A 22,599-nucleotide genomic window follows, 5' to 3' on the forward strand; every position below is an offset into this window, starting at 1 on the left:
AATTATATTAAACTTACACATCAAATTGTGGGAGAACTGACATCTTTTTTATGTCAAGTCTCTCACTTCATGAACATGGTATGTCACTCCACTTGTTTGAATCTTTTAAAATATCTTTCATCAGTATTTTGTAATGTTCAGCCTTCATACCCTGCACATGTTTCATTAATTTTATGCCTGATTCTTTCATTTAACTTGCATTAGGTTCAGAGCCCTTTTGTTTTAAATAGTTAACATGTGCAAACCATTTTTGACTTATGACCTGATAAAACAATAATATAGTTTAAATGGCTTTTTTTCTTATCCCACAGTTATTTGACTTATCATTTGAAATGATTAGTTATCCTTACATTTTGGAAAGAATCCCTAGTTTTTGAGGGTCTATGAAAATTTAAATCTGCTTACTCTATCACCATCTGTTTGTTTGACTTAGTTATATTGTTAAGAAACATAAACACATACCAAAATAAGAAGACCGAAAATTAGCTACAAAGTTCATTGATTGTAAATACTTTTTATCCTCATGCATATATGAATTCCTTAAAAGCATGTATCTTTAGGACTTGATCTAGGTGGGAACACTCAACTAGAATTCAATCGCTTAAAAAGCTCTCTGCAAATGATGTCAAGAGAAAAAAATGGATTTTCTCAAGTTGGTGAAAACTTAGTCAAATGGTTTTTAGGTTTTAGGAAGAAATCACCAAATGTTGGTCAAGTGAGTCGCTAGTGAAGGAAATATGTTAACAAAGGATGAAGATCCACTTCCTTCATCTAAAATTTTTTGGCAGATTTCTTCCTTTTATTTTTCTCTTTTTTAAAATTATAAACATCACATAGTAACATTTTTTTTTAAGATTTTATTTATTTATTCATGAGAGATACAGAGAGAGAGAGAGGCAGAGACACAGGCAGAGGGAGAAGCAGGCCCCATGCAGGGAGCCGGACGCGGGACTTGATCCGGGTCTAAAGGATCATGCCCTGGGCGGAAGGCAGGTGCTAAACCGCTGAGCCACCCAGGGATCCCACATAGTAACAAATTTAAACAATTCTGAAGTGTATGGAGTAAAATAAAAGAAAATAATCCTATTAAACCCTAGCCTCAGTCCTCAGAAAAAAATACTACTAGAATGTGTACTTTTTAGACTCTTTTCTCTCTACCTATACAGACAGAAGCATATTCTCACACATACACAGGTGATTTTTTTTTTTAAGATTTTATTTATTTATTCATGAGAAAGAGAGAGAGAGGCAGTGACATAGGCAGAGGGAGAAGCAGTCTCCCTGCAGGGAGCCCAGTGCAGAGAGTCCCAGGACCCCAGGATCATGCCCCGAGCAGAAGGCAAATGCTTAGCCTCTGAGCCACCCAGACATCCCCAGATGATACTTCTAAAGCAAAAAATGGAATAATTCATTATATGCCATACATACTGTGTTTCAGGAGACTGAAAATACAGATTTCCCCAGGACATTAACTCTCAGTGAGCCTCCAGCCCTTGCATACCTTTTGGTAGGAGTTCGTTTCCCATTCAGAATATTCTGGTATATGAGAGAAACTAAATGGTTACGTTAATTACACTAGTCTCCTTTCCCTCACATTTTGACTCTACTTCCAAGTCAGTAATTAGTGGTTACACCTCATTAATTTAATAGCTCAAGAGTATGCTTTAATATTGATAGACCCAAATCTGTTTAAAAATACCCAAATTAGTGGATGAAATGGTCTCCGATTTTTTGCTATTACAGATTCTATCATGATGGAAAACGTGTACATCTATCTTTATGCACTCATGCTAATCTTTTTGGAAGAAAGGTCTTAGAAGTGGTATTTTCAGATAACAACTTGCACTTCTAAAATGTTTATAGTTACTGCCAACTTGTCTCCAGATAGGTTATATGAAGCTACATACCCACTGACAGTGTAGGAAAGTGCCCTTCACTCCAAAGTCCATTCTCTCTATAAATTTCACATTCTGACTTTTCAGTGTAAGCACCTTTTTTTGGTGTGTATAGCTTTTTATTTTTAAGGAAGACGCAACAATTGGATTATTTCAGTTATTTCACGTGGACAAATAAAGATCCTTTCTTTGGGGAGACAATCCAAATTTAAAACTCAGACAGGCACTAGCCCAATTTATTTTAAGTGACCAAGGGCATGTAGGTATTTTTGGAAAGAATGAAACCATCTATATGGGGACTGGGATATAACTGTCTAGACTGGTTCTTTCTTAAGAAATCTTTTATACAACATTTGCTTAAACTGTCACGTTCAGGATCCTGAGGGGCAGCTAGTGGGCAGAGATGTCTGGGGTGGTGACTTTTGAACAGAACTGAGCATGTCGCTTCTTATGTGCCTGTCCCTGCTTCCTGGCACTGTAACTTCAAACTACTGGTGCTTTTTTAGGAAAGACAATATTAAAAAAAGTTAAAAGGTTTGGAACATGTCATAAGAATTTTTTTGGAAATGTTTAACAGAAATGTTTATGAAGGTATTTTTAGACTACTTTGAACATTTTCAACAGATAATAATGTCATAACCACAATAATAATAATAGTTATTTTATTAATACTTGAGAAAACATTAGGGACCCAGAAATGGATTGTTTCCATGTTGTTTTTATTTTCAAAGACAATCCATAGACGTTAAAGGGGCTTATGCCTCTTCATTTTCAGTAAGATAATGGCCTTAAATTATTTATTTATTTATTTATTTTTTGAGAATGAAGCAATTTGAAGCTTCCACAGAGCTTTGCCATTTGCATATACAAAGTGAATTGCTTACTTAATTCATTCAGTCCCACAAGGGGAAAAATAATTAGGATACAGCCTACAAAAGCAAGGCAGAAAATTGCCTTTTAGGTAGTGGTCTTGTTTTTACTCTGTAAACATAAATAAATCATCATCTGTAAATTACCTTCAGCAAAAGAAGGAGAAAAATTGGAAATCAAATCCTTGTTTTCCTAAATGGCTTTTGACTTTGCAGCACACCAGAAACATGCTTAATATTCCCACATAATGCTGGCTAATTGCATAATTCTGACAGGAATATACCAATTCCTCAAGGGAATATATGTACGTTTTTAAAAACCTGATTGTATTAATCTTCCCTTGAAACACCAGAAGAAATTTCAACAGTTTCTTCATCTGGTTACAAAATAGCCCATTTGGAAAATTGAATTGTGCAATTTGTAATTGTTTTCCAAGTTGTTAATGCAAAACTATATAGGTAGCAAATTAAACTTTTAAAGTGTGCCCACTTTGTTAATTGCTGGCTGTTAAGCATTTATTTCAATGAACGCTATCATTTATGATGAATAACACATCTGGAGCATGGCTTTAAAGAGCCAAGTTAATTTGGCAGTCTTTTTTTTGGGGGGGGGTAGTTCCTAATTGGGTGGCATACTTAAAGATTTATCAGAAATTTAGGGGAGTGTTGAATATTTCTTTCCTTTGGTGGCATTACATAGTACTTTGTGTTTTTGAGTTTCAGAAAACTAAAAACCAGGAATTGCATAGGGGTCGGGAAGCTCTCAGGTGCCTCCTTGTCTTCTTCCTCCTGGTCTGAAGGTGGAGTCACTTACCACCTGGTTGTCTGCTGACCTCCCCAGACTTTTACCTTCACCCTCATGCCATGCTCCCATCCTTCCTGTGGTTAAGACTGCAGTGTAGGGGCAAGCCAGCTGCTGGCAGCTCAGCTCCACGGGCCATTCTCATCCACTCCACCTGTGTGGCTCTGCCCTTACTTGAATGGGGAAGAGACAGATATAAAGGAAGTATACAAGTAAAATCTATAGTATGTTGGTGCAACTGATAAATGCTAAGGAAGAAATTAAAGTAGAGAAAAGGGATAGGAAGTATGGAATGAGAGTTTGCAATTTCAGATAGACGAATCAGAAATGGTGTTATTGAGATGAGGTGAGTAGCAGGAGATGGGGGTGGAAATGAGCCATGGAGGTATCTACAGGAAGAGTGTTTCTAGGCAAAGAAGAGCAAGTGCCATGTGGTCCTGCTTAAAGGGATTTGAAAAGTAAAAGTCCATATAAATGAAATGATCTTCAATTGGGCTTTTAGGCTCAGGAAAACAATAAATTGGGCATTGCCTTTATTTCAGGAGAGTTGTGACCATTCAGTATAATGACCTCTAGCACTACAATAGACCATATTTGTAGAAAGGTGTAGAGAAACAGTCTGAAAGCTCCAAAGAACTGTCCATTGGATGAGCAGGACCTACATGGATAATTCAGTGCGCAACTGTATTTCTTCCAGCTACGGAAAAAAATCTGTTTCTCTTAGAGGAATTTGGAATCTGTGGGAGGACAACACATGGTTGGAATATATCTTGAGAAAAGTCAATCGAAGTTGTTCAGATTGATTTTTCAGGCCACGCCATCCAACATAATCACATGCAGGAGCCAAAAAGCACACCACCAACAAGGTAGCCTTCTGTCATTTCCTGTGCTGGTCCAGGAAGGGCGAGGTGGACCGCCTTCACCATCTGCCTTGAGTCTCTGATGAAGGAAGGTTGCCTCGTTGCAGGCAGATTGAAGTCCCGATAAGATGGCACGCAAGTGCCAATAGAGGCTTGAGAAGCAAAGAATCACCCATGTCCCTTCTCACCAGGCTTAGGAAGCATGACCTCCATGGACCCCCACATTCACCTCTACGTGGGTTTCCTCAATCCTAACTAACTACAGTGAGGACTTGCAGTGGTGCTAACAGTTAGCTAGTTGTCCCCGCAGAAAGACCTGGGAAGAGACTGATGATGGTGTCAAGTCACAAATGGCATAGTTCTCTTCCCACGTAAGCTACCCGATTGTGTACAGCAGCTCACCTATTGGCACATTTCGGTGGAAGAGTGAGGATCAGGGCACCCAAGTGCATATACCATAAGGGGTGTGTGGCAGGCACTTCTAGCCGCTAAACATACAGAGTAAATTCTGGATCAATGAACTTGCTCACCTGATCAAATGCAGTAGTTACACAATTTTGAAATAATAGGTGACTAGTAATAGCAATTCTATTAGTATTTGTGGTGCTTCCAGGTTATTTTAATAAAAAGCAGTATGGGGATGGGAACACTAAAATCATCCTCTGTCAATATTTATCTTGACTCTGGCAGTCGTAGACATAGGGGCTTAGGTTGACAGACTAATTAGATTAAAAAGAATAGCATTCTAAAATTTTTTATTGAGATATAATTAACATACAGTGTTATAGTAGCTTATATATGATGATTCGGCAATTCTATACATCATGTGGTCATCACGATAAATGCATAGCATTTTGTTGCAGGTAAGAGTCTTCAGTGGATGCTAAGATAATTCCCTGGAAGTAGTTGAAGGAACCGGATATTCACAGGATGCCAAAGTGTCACCCAGCTTAAATACAAATCCAAAAATTGCTATTTTATGATAGAAATGGTGGCTACCCCCAAGTGATCAAACTGCACCTCACTAAAAGAGGGGCATTCTGACATTATGTATATGATGCAGTGGAAAGCCCACAGCATGTCTTCCGGAGTATTTGTTTCTGAATCTCATTCACCCTTTAAGTGTAGCTTCCATTTCAGAAGACATACAAGGGGTAGAAAAATTAAGATCATCATGGAAAAATAAACAGATCTAGAAATGGAATATTCTACAAGAAAACGGACATCATCTTTTCAAAATGATAGTATCATTTGTAAAATGTGAGGACTCTTCCAAATGGAAAGACACTCAGAAGAAGAAATGCAATGCCTTAGTCTTTGTTGGGTCCTAGACTGGGTGGTGGTGGAGGGATGTGGGCACAGTTCTAAAAAGACATTTTGGGGACTTCTAAGGAACTTTGAAGATGACTGGAAATTAGATAATACAAGGAACTGTTGCCCATTTTCTTAGTTGTAAAAATGGCACTGATGTGATGTGAGTGAACCCTGCTATTTTTAAAATTGGTTTGCAAAGTTGTAGGGTTAATGTGTGTTTCTGTCTGTAATTTACTTTCAAATACTTCAAACCAAACCAAATGTGTACACAAGTGTGCATGTACACACGCACACACTTGCACTCCCACATATTTAAATGTAAAGAGAGGTGAAGCAAACTAAATACAGGTGGCAAAATGTTGATAATTGTGGATTCCAGGTGACAGAGCCCAATGTCTTATTCTTTCAGCTTCTCTGTCTTGAAAATCTTCACAGTATTATTTTGGAAAAGAGAATGATAACGCAAAATTCCCTGAGCAAAAAGCAAAGGGCAAAGACAAAACGTTTGTTTTAAAAAAACAAAGCATAAGGGGATTAGAAAGAATAAAAAAGGGCTGGAGCTCCTGGGAGGCTCAGTCAGTTAAGCATCCCGCTCTTGATTTGGGCTCAGGTGTGAGGTGATTTCACCTCACGGGTGTGAAATCAAGCCTTGATTTCATTGGGCTCCACACTCAGTCCGGAATCAGCTTGAGATGCTCTCCTTTTCCCTCTGCCCCTGCCCCCTACTCATGCAATAAATAAATAAATAAATAAATAAATAAATAAATAAATAAATAAATAAATTAAATAAATAAATTAAATAAATAATAAATAAATAAATATCTTTAAAAAATAAAAGAATAGAAGAGGACTGAACTAATTCCCAAAATGTCAATTGTAAGAATTAATTTACATTGATTTAACACCTATACCAAGAGACAATGGATAAGATTAAATAAAAATGGAATATTCCAACTATATGTTTCTTAAAATCACGTATTTCTTTTTTTTGAAGATTTTACTTATTTATTCATGAGAGAGATACAGAGAGAGAGAGGCAGAGACACAGGCAGAGGGAGAAGCAGACTCTTCATAGGGAGCCCAATGTAGGACTCGATCCCAGGACCCTGGGATCACATCCTGAGCCAAAGACAGACGCTTAACTGCTGAGCCACCCAGGTATCCCAAAATCACATATTTCTATAAGAGCTACATCTAAAATGAAAGCCAACCAAATGTTTAAAAACAAAAAGGTCATTCATACAATGGAATATCATATAGAAACCAAAACTTCTTATATAGAAGACAACATGGAAAAAATCTCACAGACATGAGGTTGGGTAAAAGAATCTGGACACCGAAAAATATGTAATATTATTCCATCTATATAAAGTTTTTAAAAGAACTACCAAAAAAAAAAAAAAAAAAGGAACTAGCCAACCGTGATGAAGATCAGAGTAGTGATCTTACTTGTGGGCAGCACTGACCTGGGGAGTGGTGGTAGTGACTAAAATGTTTTTTTTTCTGACCCGGTATGTGCGGTGGGTTACACAGGAGTGTGTGCACATAAAGATGCACTGGGCTATCTTCTCAGGATTTCTGTCCTTGACTGTGTGTGTCTGATCCGCAGGTCCTAATACATGAATTCCTGCTCTGAGCGTCTCAAGCAGAACTGCACTGAGCAGTAGCCCAAGTTATAAACCAGGGTGCTTATGTACCCACACAAAAGCAAGTGTTTTTTTTTAAAAAGCTGAGTACTCTTCAACACTTTAAGGTCCAAGTAGGAAAGATGAGTTTAGTTCAGAGTGTCTTTTCTTAAATTAACAAATACTTTCTTTTCTTCTGAAAGATTTTAAAAAGCAACTGATTTGACTACTTAAGTTGATAACCGGTGTCCTAGTTGATTATGATGTGTTTGGCTAGGAAATCTGGTCTCCTTTGTACAAAAAGCAATGTTACTCTACGGTGAGATTTGAGAGAAAATCTCCATGGGAATTCCTGGCCAGAAGAACACTGAACAGAGGGTGTCTTAACCAACGTCTGCTGTGACAACAGTTCCAAAATCTTAGCAGCCTATAGCGACACATCTTTTATCTCCTGCCCTTGTTACATGAGGGGCGTGGGTTGGCCGTGGGTGTCCTGAGCACAGCTGGATTAATTTCACTCAGCTGAAATCCATCTGTCTGTACATTTAGAGATCCAGGAGGGTAGGGAACAGTCCTCTCAGTGACAGGCTGAAGCTCAAGGAAGGCAGAACTGACGTAAATATGCACGCATCTCGAGCGTCTTCTTGGACGTGGCCTGTCAGGTCATGTTCTGTTGGCCAAAGCCAGTTGTGTGGCCAAGTCCAAACCCATTGGTAAAGAATCAGAAGGACTGGGAGAGAATGGATGATTGTGAACAAATAATTTGATAAACGCTAGAAAATGAAGATTAGTAGGAGGGGCAGACTTTACCGTTGGCCTTATTTTCAGTTCCTCCAAGTCCTAGAGACAGAATCATCCTGCCAAGTCTCATCATTGCCTAATCTGTTCCAACCTCCATGCTTAGAAGCATACTTTATGCATCAGAGAACTTCCTATTTAGTGTTCATTATCTTTTACAAGCAGATTTTTTAGGGAGCCTCTATCTTCTGTGAATTTTTAATTAGTCCATGATAATTTCCGTCAGGAAGAAATGGCCCCAGGATGTGCAAAATCAGATTAAGCCTGACACGAAGTGGGGCTCTTGAGAGTAAACATATAATTTCTAGAGAAAATCAAGCATTTCCAAGGCCCTAATATTGACAGTTTTCTGGAAGCCATACAGATATTCCCAGTCTTTTTTGATAGCTACATGTTTCTTAGGTTCATTTCAGGAGAAAAATCTCTGGAGTCAGTAAGCTTAAACATATCCTAGTAGATGAAAAGCAAGGTTGAAACTGAGAAGTCACAGATTAATTTGAAAAGGTAATCAGACAGGCAGCCCCCCAAGTAAACAGAATTTATTTCGATTATCTAACTTGGGATCTGCCATTGTTTTAGCTGGAGAGTATATAAAAGGGTACGTAAAAATATTTAGTCTATTTATATACCATTTTTAATCACAAGATTCAGCTTTCTTTTCTACTATCAAAACTGTTCTGTTAGTAATGAAAATGTATATCGAAGGACCTGACCTTAGACCTCTCTTTGGAATAGTTCTTTCATCGTATTTCTCAAAGAAATTTCAGATTTCGGTCATGAGGCTAGAAATATCACTCAGGAAATGCAGTCATGAAATGGGCAAAAAAGGCAAAAGGAAAACAAATGGTGTTATTCAGATGGGTGACCTTTGGGATCTCAAGTGGGAACCAGGTCTTTACCAAGTTTCTATCGCAATCTATTGTTCTGCAGCTGTCAAGCCAGTGAGAGTTGTTCTGGGTGACTCTAGGACCTTTAGGTCAATTGATTCACCTGGACTGTTGACTCAAGAAAATGAAATGAAATGAACTCAGTTTCATAATATTAGTAGTAAGAGTGCCTGGGTGGCTCAGTTGTTTGGCTCAGGTCGGGGTCCTGGGATCAAGTCCTGCATTGGGCTCCTGTGGGGAGCCTGCTTCTCCTTCTGCCCATGTCTCTGCCTCTCTCTCTAGGTCTCTCATGAATAAACATAATACTAATAATAGATCAGTAGTAGTAGTAGGTTTATGGTATTTTTCTCAATTTTCAGTCCTTTGTCATTTATTCATTAATGTTTCTTATCACAGTAGCACCTCTAGTCATATTTACTTAATCTTTTGCTTGAAATCACCTCACTTTTCTGTTTAAGTAAATTCATGGTATGAGCAAATTCTCTTACTACCATCAGTAGAAGACCAGTATCTCCTGCCATGAACAAGAGTTAACGTTTAAAAAGAAATACAGTGGAAAAATAAAAATAAAATAAAATAAAAAGAAATACAGTGGAAAGAAACTAATGTTCTTAAATTCTAGCTACATTTTGCTACGGAAATATTTTTTTTTAATGTGGTAAAAAAAAACACATGGCTTGAAATCTACCCTCTTGATAACTTTTTAAGTATACAGTACAGTATTGTTAATTATATGTCTACTGCTGTATAGCAGATCTCTAGAACTTTTTTGTCTCCTATGATTGAAACTCTGTGCCCATTGAATAGCTACTTCTGGTTGCGCCCTCCCCCCATCCCCTGGCAACCACCATTCCAGCTTCTGCTTCAGATTTTCACTACCGTGGATAACTTACATAAGTGGAATCATGCAGTATTTGCCTCTCTATGACCGGCTTATTATAGCATAATATCCTCCAGGTTCATCCTTCTTGTCACAAATGATAGAATTTCCTTCCTTTTTTAAGTCTGAATAAATATCCTATAGTATGCATATACCATATTTCTTTATCTGTTTATTGGTCCGTGGACATCTTAGGTTGTTTCCAGATCTTGTCTGTTGTGAATAATGCTGCTTTGAACGTGAAAGTGCGAATATCTCTTTGAGATCCTGTTTTTGTATATTTGGATGTACAATACTCAGAAGTGGGAATTGCTTGGTCACGTGGGAATTCTATTTTTAATTTTTTAAGAAATCTCCATCATGTCTTCCATAGTGGCTGCATCAGCATTCCCACCAACAATCCACAGAGATTCCAATTTCCCTTCAGGTTTTTTTTTTTTTTTTTTTCTGTAAATAATGGCCATCCTAACATGTGAGAGGCGAATATCTCATGGTTTTGATTTGCATTTCCCTGAAGATTAGTGACGGTTAGCAACTTATACCTGTTCGCAATTTCTAGGTCTTTGAAAAAATGTCTATTCAAGTCATTTGTTCATTTCTTAATTGGGTTGCTTGTTAGCTGTTGAATTGTAGGGGTTCTATATATATATATGTATGATATTAAGGGGTTCCATATATATATATATATGATATTAAGCCCTGGACAGATAGATGGTTTGCAAATATTTTAACCCATTCTTTAGGTTGCTTTTCACTTTGTTGAATGTTTTCTTTACTACGCAGACTTTTTTTGTTTTGTCCCATTCAGTGCATGAAGAGCCAATAAATCTTTGCCAGGCCAATGTTAATGCAACTTTTTTTCTGCTGTATTTTCTTTTGAAGTTTATACTTATAAGACATGCATTTAAGTCTTCAATCAATTTTAAGTTGATTTTTGTGCAAGATGAGGGTCCACCTGCATACTTCCGCAAGTGGATATCCAGGTACCCAACACCATTTGTTGAAGAAACTCTCCTTTCCCCATCGTGTTTTCTTGGCAACAGTTTATTTCTGAGTCCTTTATTTTATTCCATGGGTCTGTACGTCTGTCTTTGTGCTAGTACTATCCAGTTTTGATTACTGTACCTTTGTAATATATTTTGAAGTTAGTAAGTGTGAGGCCTTCAGTTTCATTCCTTCTCAAGATCATTTGACTACATGTTCAGGGTCCTTTGGGATTCCATACAAATTATAGGATGGCCTTTTTCTATCTGCAAATAGTGCATCAGGATTTTGAAAGAGGTTACATTGACTCTGTAGATAACTGAGGTAGTATAAACATTTTATCTTATTTTATTTTTTTAAAGATTTATTTATTTGCTTGTTTGTTTATTTTAGAGAAAGAGTGTGCATGAGCAGGGAGGTAGGGAAGGGCAGAGGGAGAGAGAATCTCTAGCAGACTCCACACTGAGCTTAGAACCTGACCCTGGGCTCCATCTCACAATGCTGAGATCATAACCTGAGCCAAGATCAAGAGTTGGATGATTAACCAGTTGAGCCACCCAGGCGCCCCAAATGTGGACTTGTTAACAATATTAAGTCTTTCAGTGCATGAATGAGGGATGTCTTCCCATTTATTTGTACCTTATTTAACTTTCTTCAACATTGTTTTGTAGTTTCCAGTGCATAAATTTTTTTCTTCCTTGGTTTCATTTATTGTTAAGTATTTTACTCTTTTTAGTGTTCTTGTACTCAGGGTTTTTTTTCTTAATTTTCTTTTGAGATTGTTCACTGTCAGTATATAGAAACACAAGTGATTTTTGTTCATTCCTTTTGTATCCTGCAGCTCTACTGAATTAATTCACTAGTTCTAACAGGTGTTTGTGCATTTGTGTGAGAGACAGATCTTTAGCATTTTCTACATGTTAAGATGATGTCATCTGCAAACAGAGATAATTTTACTTCTTCCTTTCTAATTTGGATGCATATAGTAAAAAACCCAACAATACAAAGAGACAAACACAGAAGACTACCCAGACCCTTAGTCTTCCTCACTACAAATATGTAGAAGAATATATATGTGGGCAAGCATGCATATTTAAATTTTTTTTCTTATAGAAATGGGAATAAACTATGTTTGCCATGGTGATTTAATAAAACTATTTCTGTTTTGAATATGATGTTTTAACATTTTATTATTTATTTATTTTAAAGATTTTATTTATTTATTCATGAGAGACACAGAGAGAGGCAGAGACACAGGCAGAGGGAGAAGCAGGCTCCCTGTGGGGAGCCTGATGCAGGACTTGATCCCAGGACCCTGGGATGACGACCTGAGCCAAAGGTAGATGCTCAACCAGTGAACCACCTAGGTGTCCCTAATATTTTATATTTAAAATTGTAGTTTAGCTTCAGTTGAAATAAAGTATACTTTTTGGATTTAGCTTATGATGATCTAATAATTAGCATGGCTCTCAAAGTAATATATAAATCCCAATAATGAATTAAGCCCGTGCTTTGTTAAGATATACAGGGTGTCAGTTCAGGTAACTGAGTACTGAGATCACATTCTGATCCCAAACACATAGTTCTCTTGTTCATGCATTGTTTTCCTCTGCCTGGAGAATTTCAAAGAACTGATCTTCAAGTTTTCTGATTCTTTCTTCTGCTTGATCAAATCTGTTCCAAACCTTGCTAGTGAATTTTCAATTCAGTTATTGTATTCTTCTGCTCAAGGCTGTTTGGTTCTTTCCTTGTACAAAACCAGTCCATAAATTCTGAGAGAGGTGAATGTTTTGTCAAATCTGTGGATCCCAACACAAACTTACAAGGGACATGAAGGAACAGGAAACAGCTCAATCAAAGTAACAAAATAAATATTTAGAAAGTGACCCTAAAGAAATGGAAGTCTATGAATTACTTGAGAAAGAATTTGAGATGACCATCATAAAGATGTTCAAGGAGCTCCGGAAAACAAGTCTTGGCCAGATTGAAATAAAAAAGAAAAAATGAAAGAGCTTAGAGATATTGACTTCCTTAGGTCCACTGGCATTGCATGAGCTGCAGAGCCTTATGAGGAAGGTGGACAGGGTGATGCCTGGGGGAGAGAGGGGACTGCAGAGGAGGCTTATCCTTGAGGGCAGATGTCAAGGGCAGGAGGTCAAATGTTAAAACCTATTACCAAACTTGTGTCCTTGCCAAACAAGTAAATTCCTACCTCAGAGACTGCATTTTCTGTTACCTGTGCCTGGAATGGCTGGGCCCAGTTATTCATGATTCACCTTTTCAGATCTTATGAGCCTTTGCTCAAATGCTTCCTTCTCTGAAAGGACCTCCTTGCCCCCTTATGTAAAATAGCAGAATTCTCCTGAGCTCACACTAAATCCTTTTTCACAGCTTTGTTTGTCTTCATAGCACTTCCTTATCCCTCCCTGGTAAAATGGTTCTCTGTTTGTTTCCTCCTTTTAAATATGAATAAGCAATGAGTTGAAAAATTGATGAATGAATAGATTCAAGGAAGATTCTTTTTTTTTTTAAAGATTTTATTTATTTATTTGAGAGAGAGAGAGAAAGCACAGAGGGAGAAGCAAACTCCCTGATGAGCAGGAAGCCCAATGTGTGGGGCTCGATCCCAGGACCCTGGGATCATAACCTGAGCTGAAGGCAGACACTTAACCCACTGAGCCACCCAGGCACCCCCTCAAGGAAGATTCCTGAAGAGGGAATGTAACTCTCCTACAATTGTGTTTAAGTCACTCCTCCCTTGATGCTGTTACACCTTGAAGAAGCTTTTGCATTTTACTTGTGAATCTCTACACAAAAATGGCAAAATTCGTATAGAGCTTAGGGTGTGTCTTTTCTCTTACACTGTGAAAGAAAAATGAAATCTCTGACTACAGAGGCTCAGAATGGAGTTTTCCTAAAAAGTTTTGAACTTGGTACAAAATAACTTCTGATCTGAGACATAAGAAAAAGACAAGAAGTTCAAACAGAAGGTGACCTGCAGATATTGCCTGCGCATGGTCCTGAATGCTCATCTTCTCTGAGGTCATATTGAGGCTCCAATACAGTCAGTGTTGGTGATGAGATACACTTACTAGCCCCCGTTTAAAATATCATCCATATTACACAAGAACCTGAGACCTTATCAAAATCTACATTTGCTTCAAAAGTGATTCTTCAGGGGCAAATGATGTCTTTGTAAAAGGAATATGAAAAAATATGTTCTGTTTTTGGTTTTCTCATTTACAAAATGGAGCGATGGTGGAAATAAATATGTCTTATACAGGTTTTTAAGTGATATAAATATATTTGCAAATGTTCTCATAATTTTCACTTTAGCACGTATTTTGAGGAAGGCTCTATTATGGATTGGCATAGATTGCAGTTCTTTTGAAAGAAAGAGGGTGTGAATGTGGCTGGTTGGGGGGGGGTATGTGTGCAAGCACATGCTCATTGAGATGTAGTTCTGAACTGGGGGGCAGAAACTGTTGTGTTAGAACCTGATTGTCCTTTGACACATAAAAACATAATCCTGCCTGCCCTGAACACTTACCTCCCCCGGGCCGAGGGTGCTGGGTTGCTTATTATCTAAACCAATTTCCAAAACGGGTAATTGTGCTCTGACTCATGCAATTCTCCCTACATTTCCTGACCCTTTCAGGTGACATTCCTTCCTCTATACCTTTAATGGATGTGCAGTGAAATGACATATTTCAAAGTCGGTGCTGTGCCTTAGGTTAGAGTAGACTACTCTTACATAATGGCTCAGTAGAGGGTCAGAATAAAGCCTGAGGCACTCATGCCCTACTTCAGCACCCCCACCAGCTCCTCCCTACCCCCAGTGTACACACCAGTGAAAAAGAAGAAGTCCTCGAATATGAGATGGAGATGACTTTCTGGGCTAAAGATTCTCTGTGCTGAAAGTATTTAGAGTCGGTCCTTGGTATTTTGGATGGGCGAAGAGCACTGGCGTTGGGGGCAGTTTGCCTCATTCAGAACTTGGTGCTGCCATTTTTTAGCTGTGACCTTGCACACATGACTTTGACCTTTCTCATCCACAGCTTCTTCAACTGGAAAATAGCTGGCAATAATATCTATCTCGCAGCGTGTTTATGAAGATCAAGTTTGACATATTATGTAAAAGTAGTCCAAGCACAGTGTGTGGTATACGGTGCAGACTCAATAAATGTTGATTCTCAGATGATTGTCTGTCATTGATTCAGACCATCAGTAAGTCATTGATAGGAGACTCACGTCTAGCTGGGTGCTGGAGAGATCGATGGATTAATTACAATAACAGATAATAGAACAAAGCTTCATACCGCATACCTGGGAACAGAGAGAAGGTGATAATGAGTAATTCACACTGAAGTCAGGGCAAGTTTCCCAGAGGAAGTTGGCCTTGCAGGAAAAGTAAAATTTTTCTGGAGAAAGAGACATTCACCTTGAAGAAGCACCGTGCAAGTAAATTTGTGGGTGTGTTTGGTCTTTTGTTCATCAATCCACATATATACAGTGGGTTCCCCCAAGGTGACGGGTTCTGTTTTAGATTCAGGGGACACAGTGGTGAGCAAAAACCTAGGGAACTTCCATTCTCGAGGCAAGACAGGCTCTAAACTGTAGGCCATAATACCCATTACAGGGCCGTGAGGGCAAAGATGTCACTGGAAGACAGAGCCTGGAGACTCTGATTAGGTGGAGGGATGGGGGTGTCGAGTAGGGCTCTGCAAGTAACTGAGATTTAAACTAAGACCCGTAGGTGGGTGCAAGTAAAATAAGGAAAGCATGCCAGGAGAATCATGGTGCCTTCTGAGGCTTGAACAAAAGCCATTGTGGCTGGAACTTGAGACACATGGGGAAGGTATCAGAGAGGAGGCTGGCAAGGTAGCTACAGGAAAGACCACAGAGGGCCTCGATGGTCACTCTAAGGGCTTGGCTGCTTATCCCAGGTGCAAAGAGAAGTCACTGAAGTGTTCTGTTTTATGCACAGAAATGCTGGTATCAGACTTGTGTGTGGAAAGATCGTCTGGATGCTGCGTTTACAGTGAATTAATGAGGTTACGATGGAAGTAGAAAGACTAATAAGTAGTTGTGGCTAGTAGTGCTTGTATTGGGGTATTAGCACAAAAATACATACATAAAAAATAAACAGTTGTGGGGTGCCTGAGTGGCTCAGCCAGTTAAGCATCTGACTCTTGATTTCCGCTCAGGTCACCATCTCAGGGTCGTGAGATCGAGCCCTGTGTCAGGTTCCGCACTTAGCACAGAGTCTGCTTGAGATTCTTTCTCTCCTTTTGCCCCTTCCCCTGCTTGTACTCTTCCTCTCTCTAAAATAAATACATAAATGAAATCTTCAAAAAATAAACTGTTCTATCTGGTAAACTCGGGGGGATTTGGAGTAGCTGGAGAATAATGTTGGTGGTGTCGAGCTACTAAAGCTTCCTGCTAAGGTAGGTAGTGCTTTATTTAGCCAGCTTTTGGGGGGAACACTGATGTCTTAGGTATTTGGGCTGCCATAAAAAAATACCATACACTGGGTAGCTTATAAACCACAGAAATAGAATTCTCATAGTTCTAGAATCTACGTGGGAAATCCATGGTCAAGGCATTGGCAGATTCAGTGTCTGAGACCTTGCTTTCTGGTTCATATAAGGCATCTTCTCACATGGCAGAAGGCATGAGGAACTCTCTGGGGTCTTTTTTATAAGGACACTAATCCTGTTCAGTAGGGCTTCACCCTCAAGACCTATCACCCACCAAAGGTCCCACCTCTTTTTTTTTTTTTTTAAGATTGATTTTATTTATTTATTTATTTATTTATTTATTTATTTATTTGAGAGAGAGAGAGAGAATGAGTGCACAAGAGAGAGCACAAGCCAGTGGGGAGGCAGAGGCAGAGAGAGAAGCAGACTCCTGGCTGAGCTTGATGCGGGGCTGGATTCCAGGACCCTGGGATTCTGACCTGGGGCAAACATAGATGCTTAAGCAACTGAGCCACCAGGTGCCCCTCAAAGGTCCCACCTCTTAATACTGTCACCTTGAGGGGTAGGATTTCAACATGTAAATTTGGGGAGCCACAAACATTTGGTCAGTAGCAACTGTTAAGATATTTTATGCCAAGAAATTTGCCTTTATATTATAAAAAGAGCCAGTGGAAGTTAAGAAGTAGGGGAATAAAATAATCAGGTTAGGGTATAGGTGGAGGATATTGACTTCTCTCCTCCCCGGCTTCCTGAGCCAGGCATTCCTTGAATCTAGAATAAGATGAGCTCTGAAGGCAAAGACCGATGGGAGATACATTCTTTTATAAAAACCCCAAAGAGCGATAGGAAGGGGAGGTTAAACTTGTTAATGTGTGTTATTTATCTTGTAAATACCCTGAAGCCATGGATGCCTTCTATCGCGCAGCCAGTGATCACAACCCTGGAATGCAGCAGGGGATCTGGATGTAACTGAGGGAGGGACAGCCATTTTGGAAACACAATAAACCAGTACCCTTAGCGGGAGGGGGGTGGTTTATAAATGTGTTAACATTGTGAGTGTTTATAACAGGGACCAAGAGACTGTGGGAGAGAGGAAGGAGAGAGAAGAGGTCTAATGGGCAAGGCTTTCCCTAACGATAAGAAAAAGTGATGCCATGGAGGGTGCCATGCAGGCTCTAAAACGGAGGCCCTGTAAACCATTGAGAAACCAAGAGTAAGACAGAATGGGAAAACCCACTTGTCTGTTTTGGAATATGTGACTTGAACCCCAAGTGGAGGGGTGTTTTGGGGACTTCTGACTCTCCATTCTTGAATATCAGAGAGTGAGATGATTCACTGGGCCTCCATTCCCTTCCCTTATGAAACCGGGCCTCCATTCCCTTCCTTCCTTGGGATGGATGGGTGGAGGATACCTTCACTGTGAGTCCCCCCAGGGGTTGGAGTATTTGAAAGTCTCCACTGGGACAAGGATACCGATCCGAGAATTATTCATTAGGTAGACTCTGGGGAGAGAAAAACCCTAAAATGAGTTTTCTCTCTCTATGAAGTTTTCAGCTCGTGCCACTTACTATGTTTCAGAAAAACTGAAAAAGGGAGGTAATTCGTTCCCCTCCCTTGCTGTGTCTTAAGGATAACACTGAAAGAATTCACAGCTTTCAAAAACACCCTTTTTTGCCAAGTGGTGTTCACCTGCGGGGTGCCTTCCACCGGAGTGGGAGTGGGGGTGGTGACTGGTGTGGGGGTGGTGACTGGGCACGCTCACTCTGGGAGTGTGATCGGACTGGCAATGGTTTGCTTTTGCAGGTTACAGAGCTCAACAATGTGAAGAACGTAGCTCGGTTGCCAAAGAGCACCAAGAAACACGCCATCGGGATTTATTTCAATGATGATACCTCCAAGACCTTTGCTTGTGAATCAGGTTCGTCGGAGGTAGGGAGGGCTTTTGCTTTTTGTGCTCAAAGCAGGTGCTGGGCATGTGCGTTAATCTTTCGGACGTTTCCACAGATCTTGAGGCGGATGAATGGTGCAAAGTGCTCCAGATGGAGTGTGTGGGCACGCGGATCAATGACATCAGCCTCGGAGAGCCTGACTTACTGGCTACTGGGGTTGAGAGAGAACAGAGTGGTATGTAAAGAAAATTCTCTCCTTCGCTCTCTTTAACACTGTTTATGTCCCACCATAAGACGTCTTCCCTATGTGGAATTTTTGAAATTACAAAAAAAAAAAAAAAATGGTATAAAGAGAGAAGTTAAAAGAACCTTTATTTGACCTAAATCCTGTGTTACTATTTCAGTGTATTTCTTAATGTGTTTTCGAGGCACAAATATGAAGGTTTCTATATTAATAATATCATCTAGAAACCTGGGGGAACCTGCTATGTGCTGGTTTCTGTGGCAGATGCATTAAGTCCTTTAATACATTAAATGCAATTAATTAAGTCGTTTGCCTGGCAGCCCCATGACACTTTCCTGCGTTTTACAGATGAGGAGACTGAAGCTCAGAAAAGCTATAGCCCTTGCTCCAATTCCTACAGCTAGTGTTTGATACCAGACTATATTCCTGGACCTATCCTCATAATATCCTGATTTGACCACATAATGGATATGGGGGGTTTGTTTGTTTTTTGTCTTGCATTTTTCGCTGAAAGTATTGCACTAAAAGCTTTCCGATGTTTTTAGTAGAATCCACACTTCATGAATGTATTCTCAGGTTTAAACCCACCTAATTCTGTCCATTTTTTTTTTTTTTAACTGAAACACGTGAGCCAACTCCTTGAGCTCAACACTCAACCTGGGCATAAATCAGTTTAGGTAATAATGACCAAAACCCCCATGAACATTTCAGCAAAACTCAGTGTTGGTTTACAGTGTGAGCCTGGGAGTGAGGGATTATTTCTTTGTTTCTAAATAACGAAGCCTTGTGACAGGGCGGATTGGATCCCGGAGTCCTGTTCTGTTGTAACCTATTGACTTCACCCGTGAGGATGGAACACAACCAAAAAGGCCATGGGTCCCCTGGCTTGATTACAAACATGGCACATGTGGAGTTGTACTGACCCTCGTCATGGGTGCACTCTCCAGTTAGTAAAAAACGCCCTTGCTTTCACTTGGAACTCTGTCTTCATGACACATTTACAGTCTGGGACTATTTTGGATGCACCATATCTGCCATAATCCATCTCCATGGAGGTGTTATTGACTGAGACTTACAAGTGCTTGGCTAATTTAGAAAAGTCTCTTTGTAGACTGGGAAGCTGAGGTGCGGAGAAGCCAAGCCATTTTCCAGGGTCATAACACCCAAGCCCTGGGTTCTCCCTCGTATGGTTCACTAAATCAGCATGCTCCGGGCGGAGAAGATGCACCTGTAGTGCCTCATGGATGGATGCATATGAAGCCAAACAAGGAGGAAAATATGTTAGGTTTTGCTTTTCTTTAAATCTAGAGTGCTCAGACCAGCACCTATTTTTCACAAATTTATATTTGTGAAGCTGTATCCTGATGGTGCTGCAAATGGAATCCAAGAATGGGCTGTGCCTAGGCGTTCCCTCTACTGTACCATCTGTGCCTCGATTTCCTCTTCTGTCAAATAGGAATAAGAATATCCCTGGTCCATAACTAGTAGGGATCATTACAAAACTCAACTATGTCTTTGAAGGCATTTTACAATATTAACTTGCATGACTTCAAGTAATTGCAACAAAACCAATTGCTCTTACCACTGTTACTGTTGTGATTCTTGAGTGAAGTAGAGTTGTAGAAGAATTTCTACATGAATAAATTGGTCATTATCGATTTCTCTGTTACTTCTCACTTAATGATGACTGTCTATCTGACTTGTTCCAGAATTCCCCCGAGAGAACTGTTACTCCGTTAGAATATACTTTTAAAATAATAGTTGCTAGAAGGCAGCAAATAATGAGTTATTGGGAGTTTGAAATAACTTTAGAAAATTGGAAAAAATAGATCCATGAAATCATCCAATCATGACACTCCTACTTACTAAACTCAGCTAAAATCTACAAGAATTCTAATGACTTCCTTATTATAAAACAATTAATTTAGAATACCACTAATATGATTGGTGCCACACTATTTGTCAGATGTAGGCAATCTACCATAATGGTGGATAGGTGAAAATGTATTTGCTGTTAGTAATATTTTTCTTCATGTTTCGCTTAGAGGTTTTGACTCCTAATTTCCTAAATTAATGAATTTTCAAGAAATGTAACAAATATCATGACTGAATCTGTGGGGATGAACATTTGGTTGCAGTAATAAGCCAAGTTGTTTATTTAGAGTAATCTCGGTTAAATTTTAACAGTCATCCAAATAAGCAAATGGATATTTGTAATTGGCTGAGGAGAGTTCTTGTTAAAACTAGTTCAAATACATTCATTGGATTTTTCCCAAACCGGTGGTCAGTTAAGTGCATGGTAATTGGTATGGAGTTTTATTTAAATGATTTGGGATATAGTTTTATTCATTTAGTTATGAAAATTATGAGTTGATCAATAAAACTCTAATATCATTAAATCGTGTGACAATTATTTTGCACCTGCATCTTTTGTGAACACAAAAATGTGGGTGTAATTAATATGTACTTGGCAGGAAAAAAATTGTTTTTAATGGTTTCACTGCTTTAGTCTTTTATTGGCATACAAATTTTTTTATTATGCAAATTTAAAAATTCTAAAAATGGTCTTTGCTCATGTAAATAGTGTTTAGTGTGTGTTGACAGCCAGACTGTGTCATTATTATGTTACTTGACATGGTCTTCATTTAAAAAATCATTTTCTGAGACTGTGAATTTATGAGAAAGGTTTATCTTCCAGAATATTCAACCTAAACCTAGAATATGGGCTAGAATTATTTTGAAATGCCTCTTTATTCCTACAATGTCTTTGATGTTTTATTCCCGGGATTTTAGACTAACCTTTTGTTTTTCTCCCAGAGAGATTCAATGTGTATTTGATGCCATCCCCTAACTTAGATGTACATGGCGAATGTGCCTTGCAGATTACATATGAGCACATCTGTCTTTGGGACGTCCAGAATCCCAGAGTCAAACTCATCTCTTGGCCGCTAAGTGCCCTGCGGCGGTACGGGCGAGATGCTGCTTGGTTCACTTTTGAGGCAGGGAGGTGAGTTGTATGACTGTTCCTCTACTTTTTTTTTTCTTTCCCCAGGTTTGTTTATGAGATCCACCCTGAAGCGCGCTTCTGCAACTATTGTAGAGCTATGACCCTACAGTGCTAGGTGTATTATAAAGTAGTCATATATTCAATATGGCTTTATTTCCTGTGGAGGATTCTGATGTTTCATGAATGTGATATGAATTTTCATTGCACAGTTTGATTCCATTCCACAAACTGCAGTTGAATTAGGTAAAAATGCTGAAAATGTACCATTTACTGGGTCATGCCGAACACAAGCCAACTTCTTGGGTTTTGGAAAATATCCATATTGTTATTCTGCTTATGTTTCTTTGTTGGCTTACTGTGGTAAATTATCAGGATGAGGGGCCATTCGTTTCTGAAGGCTCCATTGACTGAGTTCCATCCATGGTGTGATGAATAGTGCTAACTCCAGGAGGTTGATTCTAGAACTGGCTTATTGCAATCAATACCCAATAAGCATTTCTAGGGCTTTCCTTTTTTCCTTTCAGAAGTCAATTTTGGAAAGAGAAGATGGTGCTAATAATATCTGGGTTGATCATTAGCTACAAAGAGATTCATCTGATCAGGAATTCACTTTTCTCCCCCTCAGAATTTGGGCTCTTTTGTCTTTTTAAACATCGCAGATTAATTTTATATTTTAGAATTTTAAATTACTAAATTTTAAGAAATACAAATCCCTCTGTAAAATGGCCTGACATTTACATTAAAGTTGAAAGTAGTCAGCTTGTGACTTTGAAAAATTTTTTGTTCGTTTGTAAAACTGGATGGTTCTTCCCGACAGCAATACAATACTTGATATAAGGAGAGTAAAGACAGAAGTTCCAAACACCTAAGATCCTAATTTGTGTGAATATATGACGATAATGCTCTGCTCAACTTAATCTGCTCATTCTGTTATAAGCAAAGCCCAATTATTTAAGCTTTGCTTTTCAGAAATATGATCAATTTGATTCTCCTACAAGGTTTCCTAGAAGGTTTTTTTTTTTTCCTAGAAGGTTTTTAAGCTCTTCTTTCCCAAACAGCTCTTTC

At 38.9% G+C, this 22,599-nt stretch overlaps 1 protein-coding gene across 1 annotated transcript in view; it reads left to right on the forward strand.

Moving 5' to 3' along the window:
- DOK5 (docking protein 5) overlaps positions 1 to 22,599 on the forward strand; it is a 100,999-nt gene that overhangs the window by 30,743 nt on the left and 47,657 nt on the right. The window contains exons 3-5 of the mRNA XM_038573002.1: positions 18,198 to 18,312; positions 18,399 to 18,518; positions 21,345 to 21,534. Coding sequence (XP_038428930.1) covers positions 18,198 to 18,312; positions 18,399 to 18,518; positions 21,345 to 21,534 — 425 coding nt within the window. The remainder of the gene's footprint in view (positions 1 to 18,197; positions 18,313 to 18,398; positions 18,519 to 21,344; positions 21,535 to 22,599) is intronic.

This window comes from Canis lupus, chromosome 24, assembly GCF_011100685.1.
Source record: "Canis lupus familiaris isolate Mischka breed German Shepherd chromosome 24, alternate assembly UU_Cfam_GSD_1.0, whole genome shotgun sequence".
Classification (NCBI taxonomy): Eukaryota; Metazoa; Chordata; class Mammalia; order Carnivora; family Canidae; genus Canis; species Canis lupus.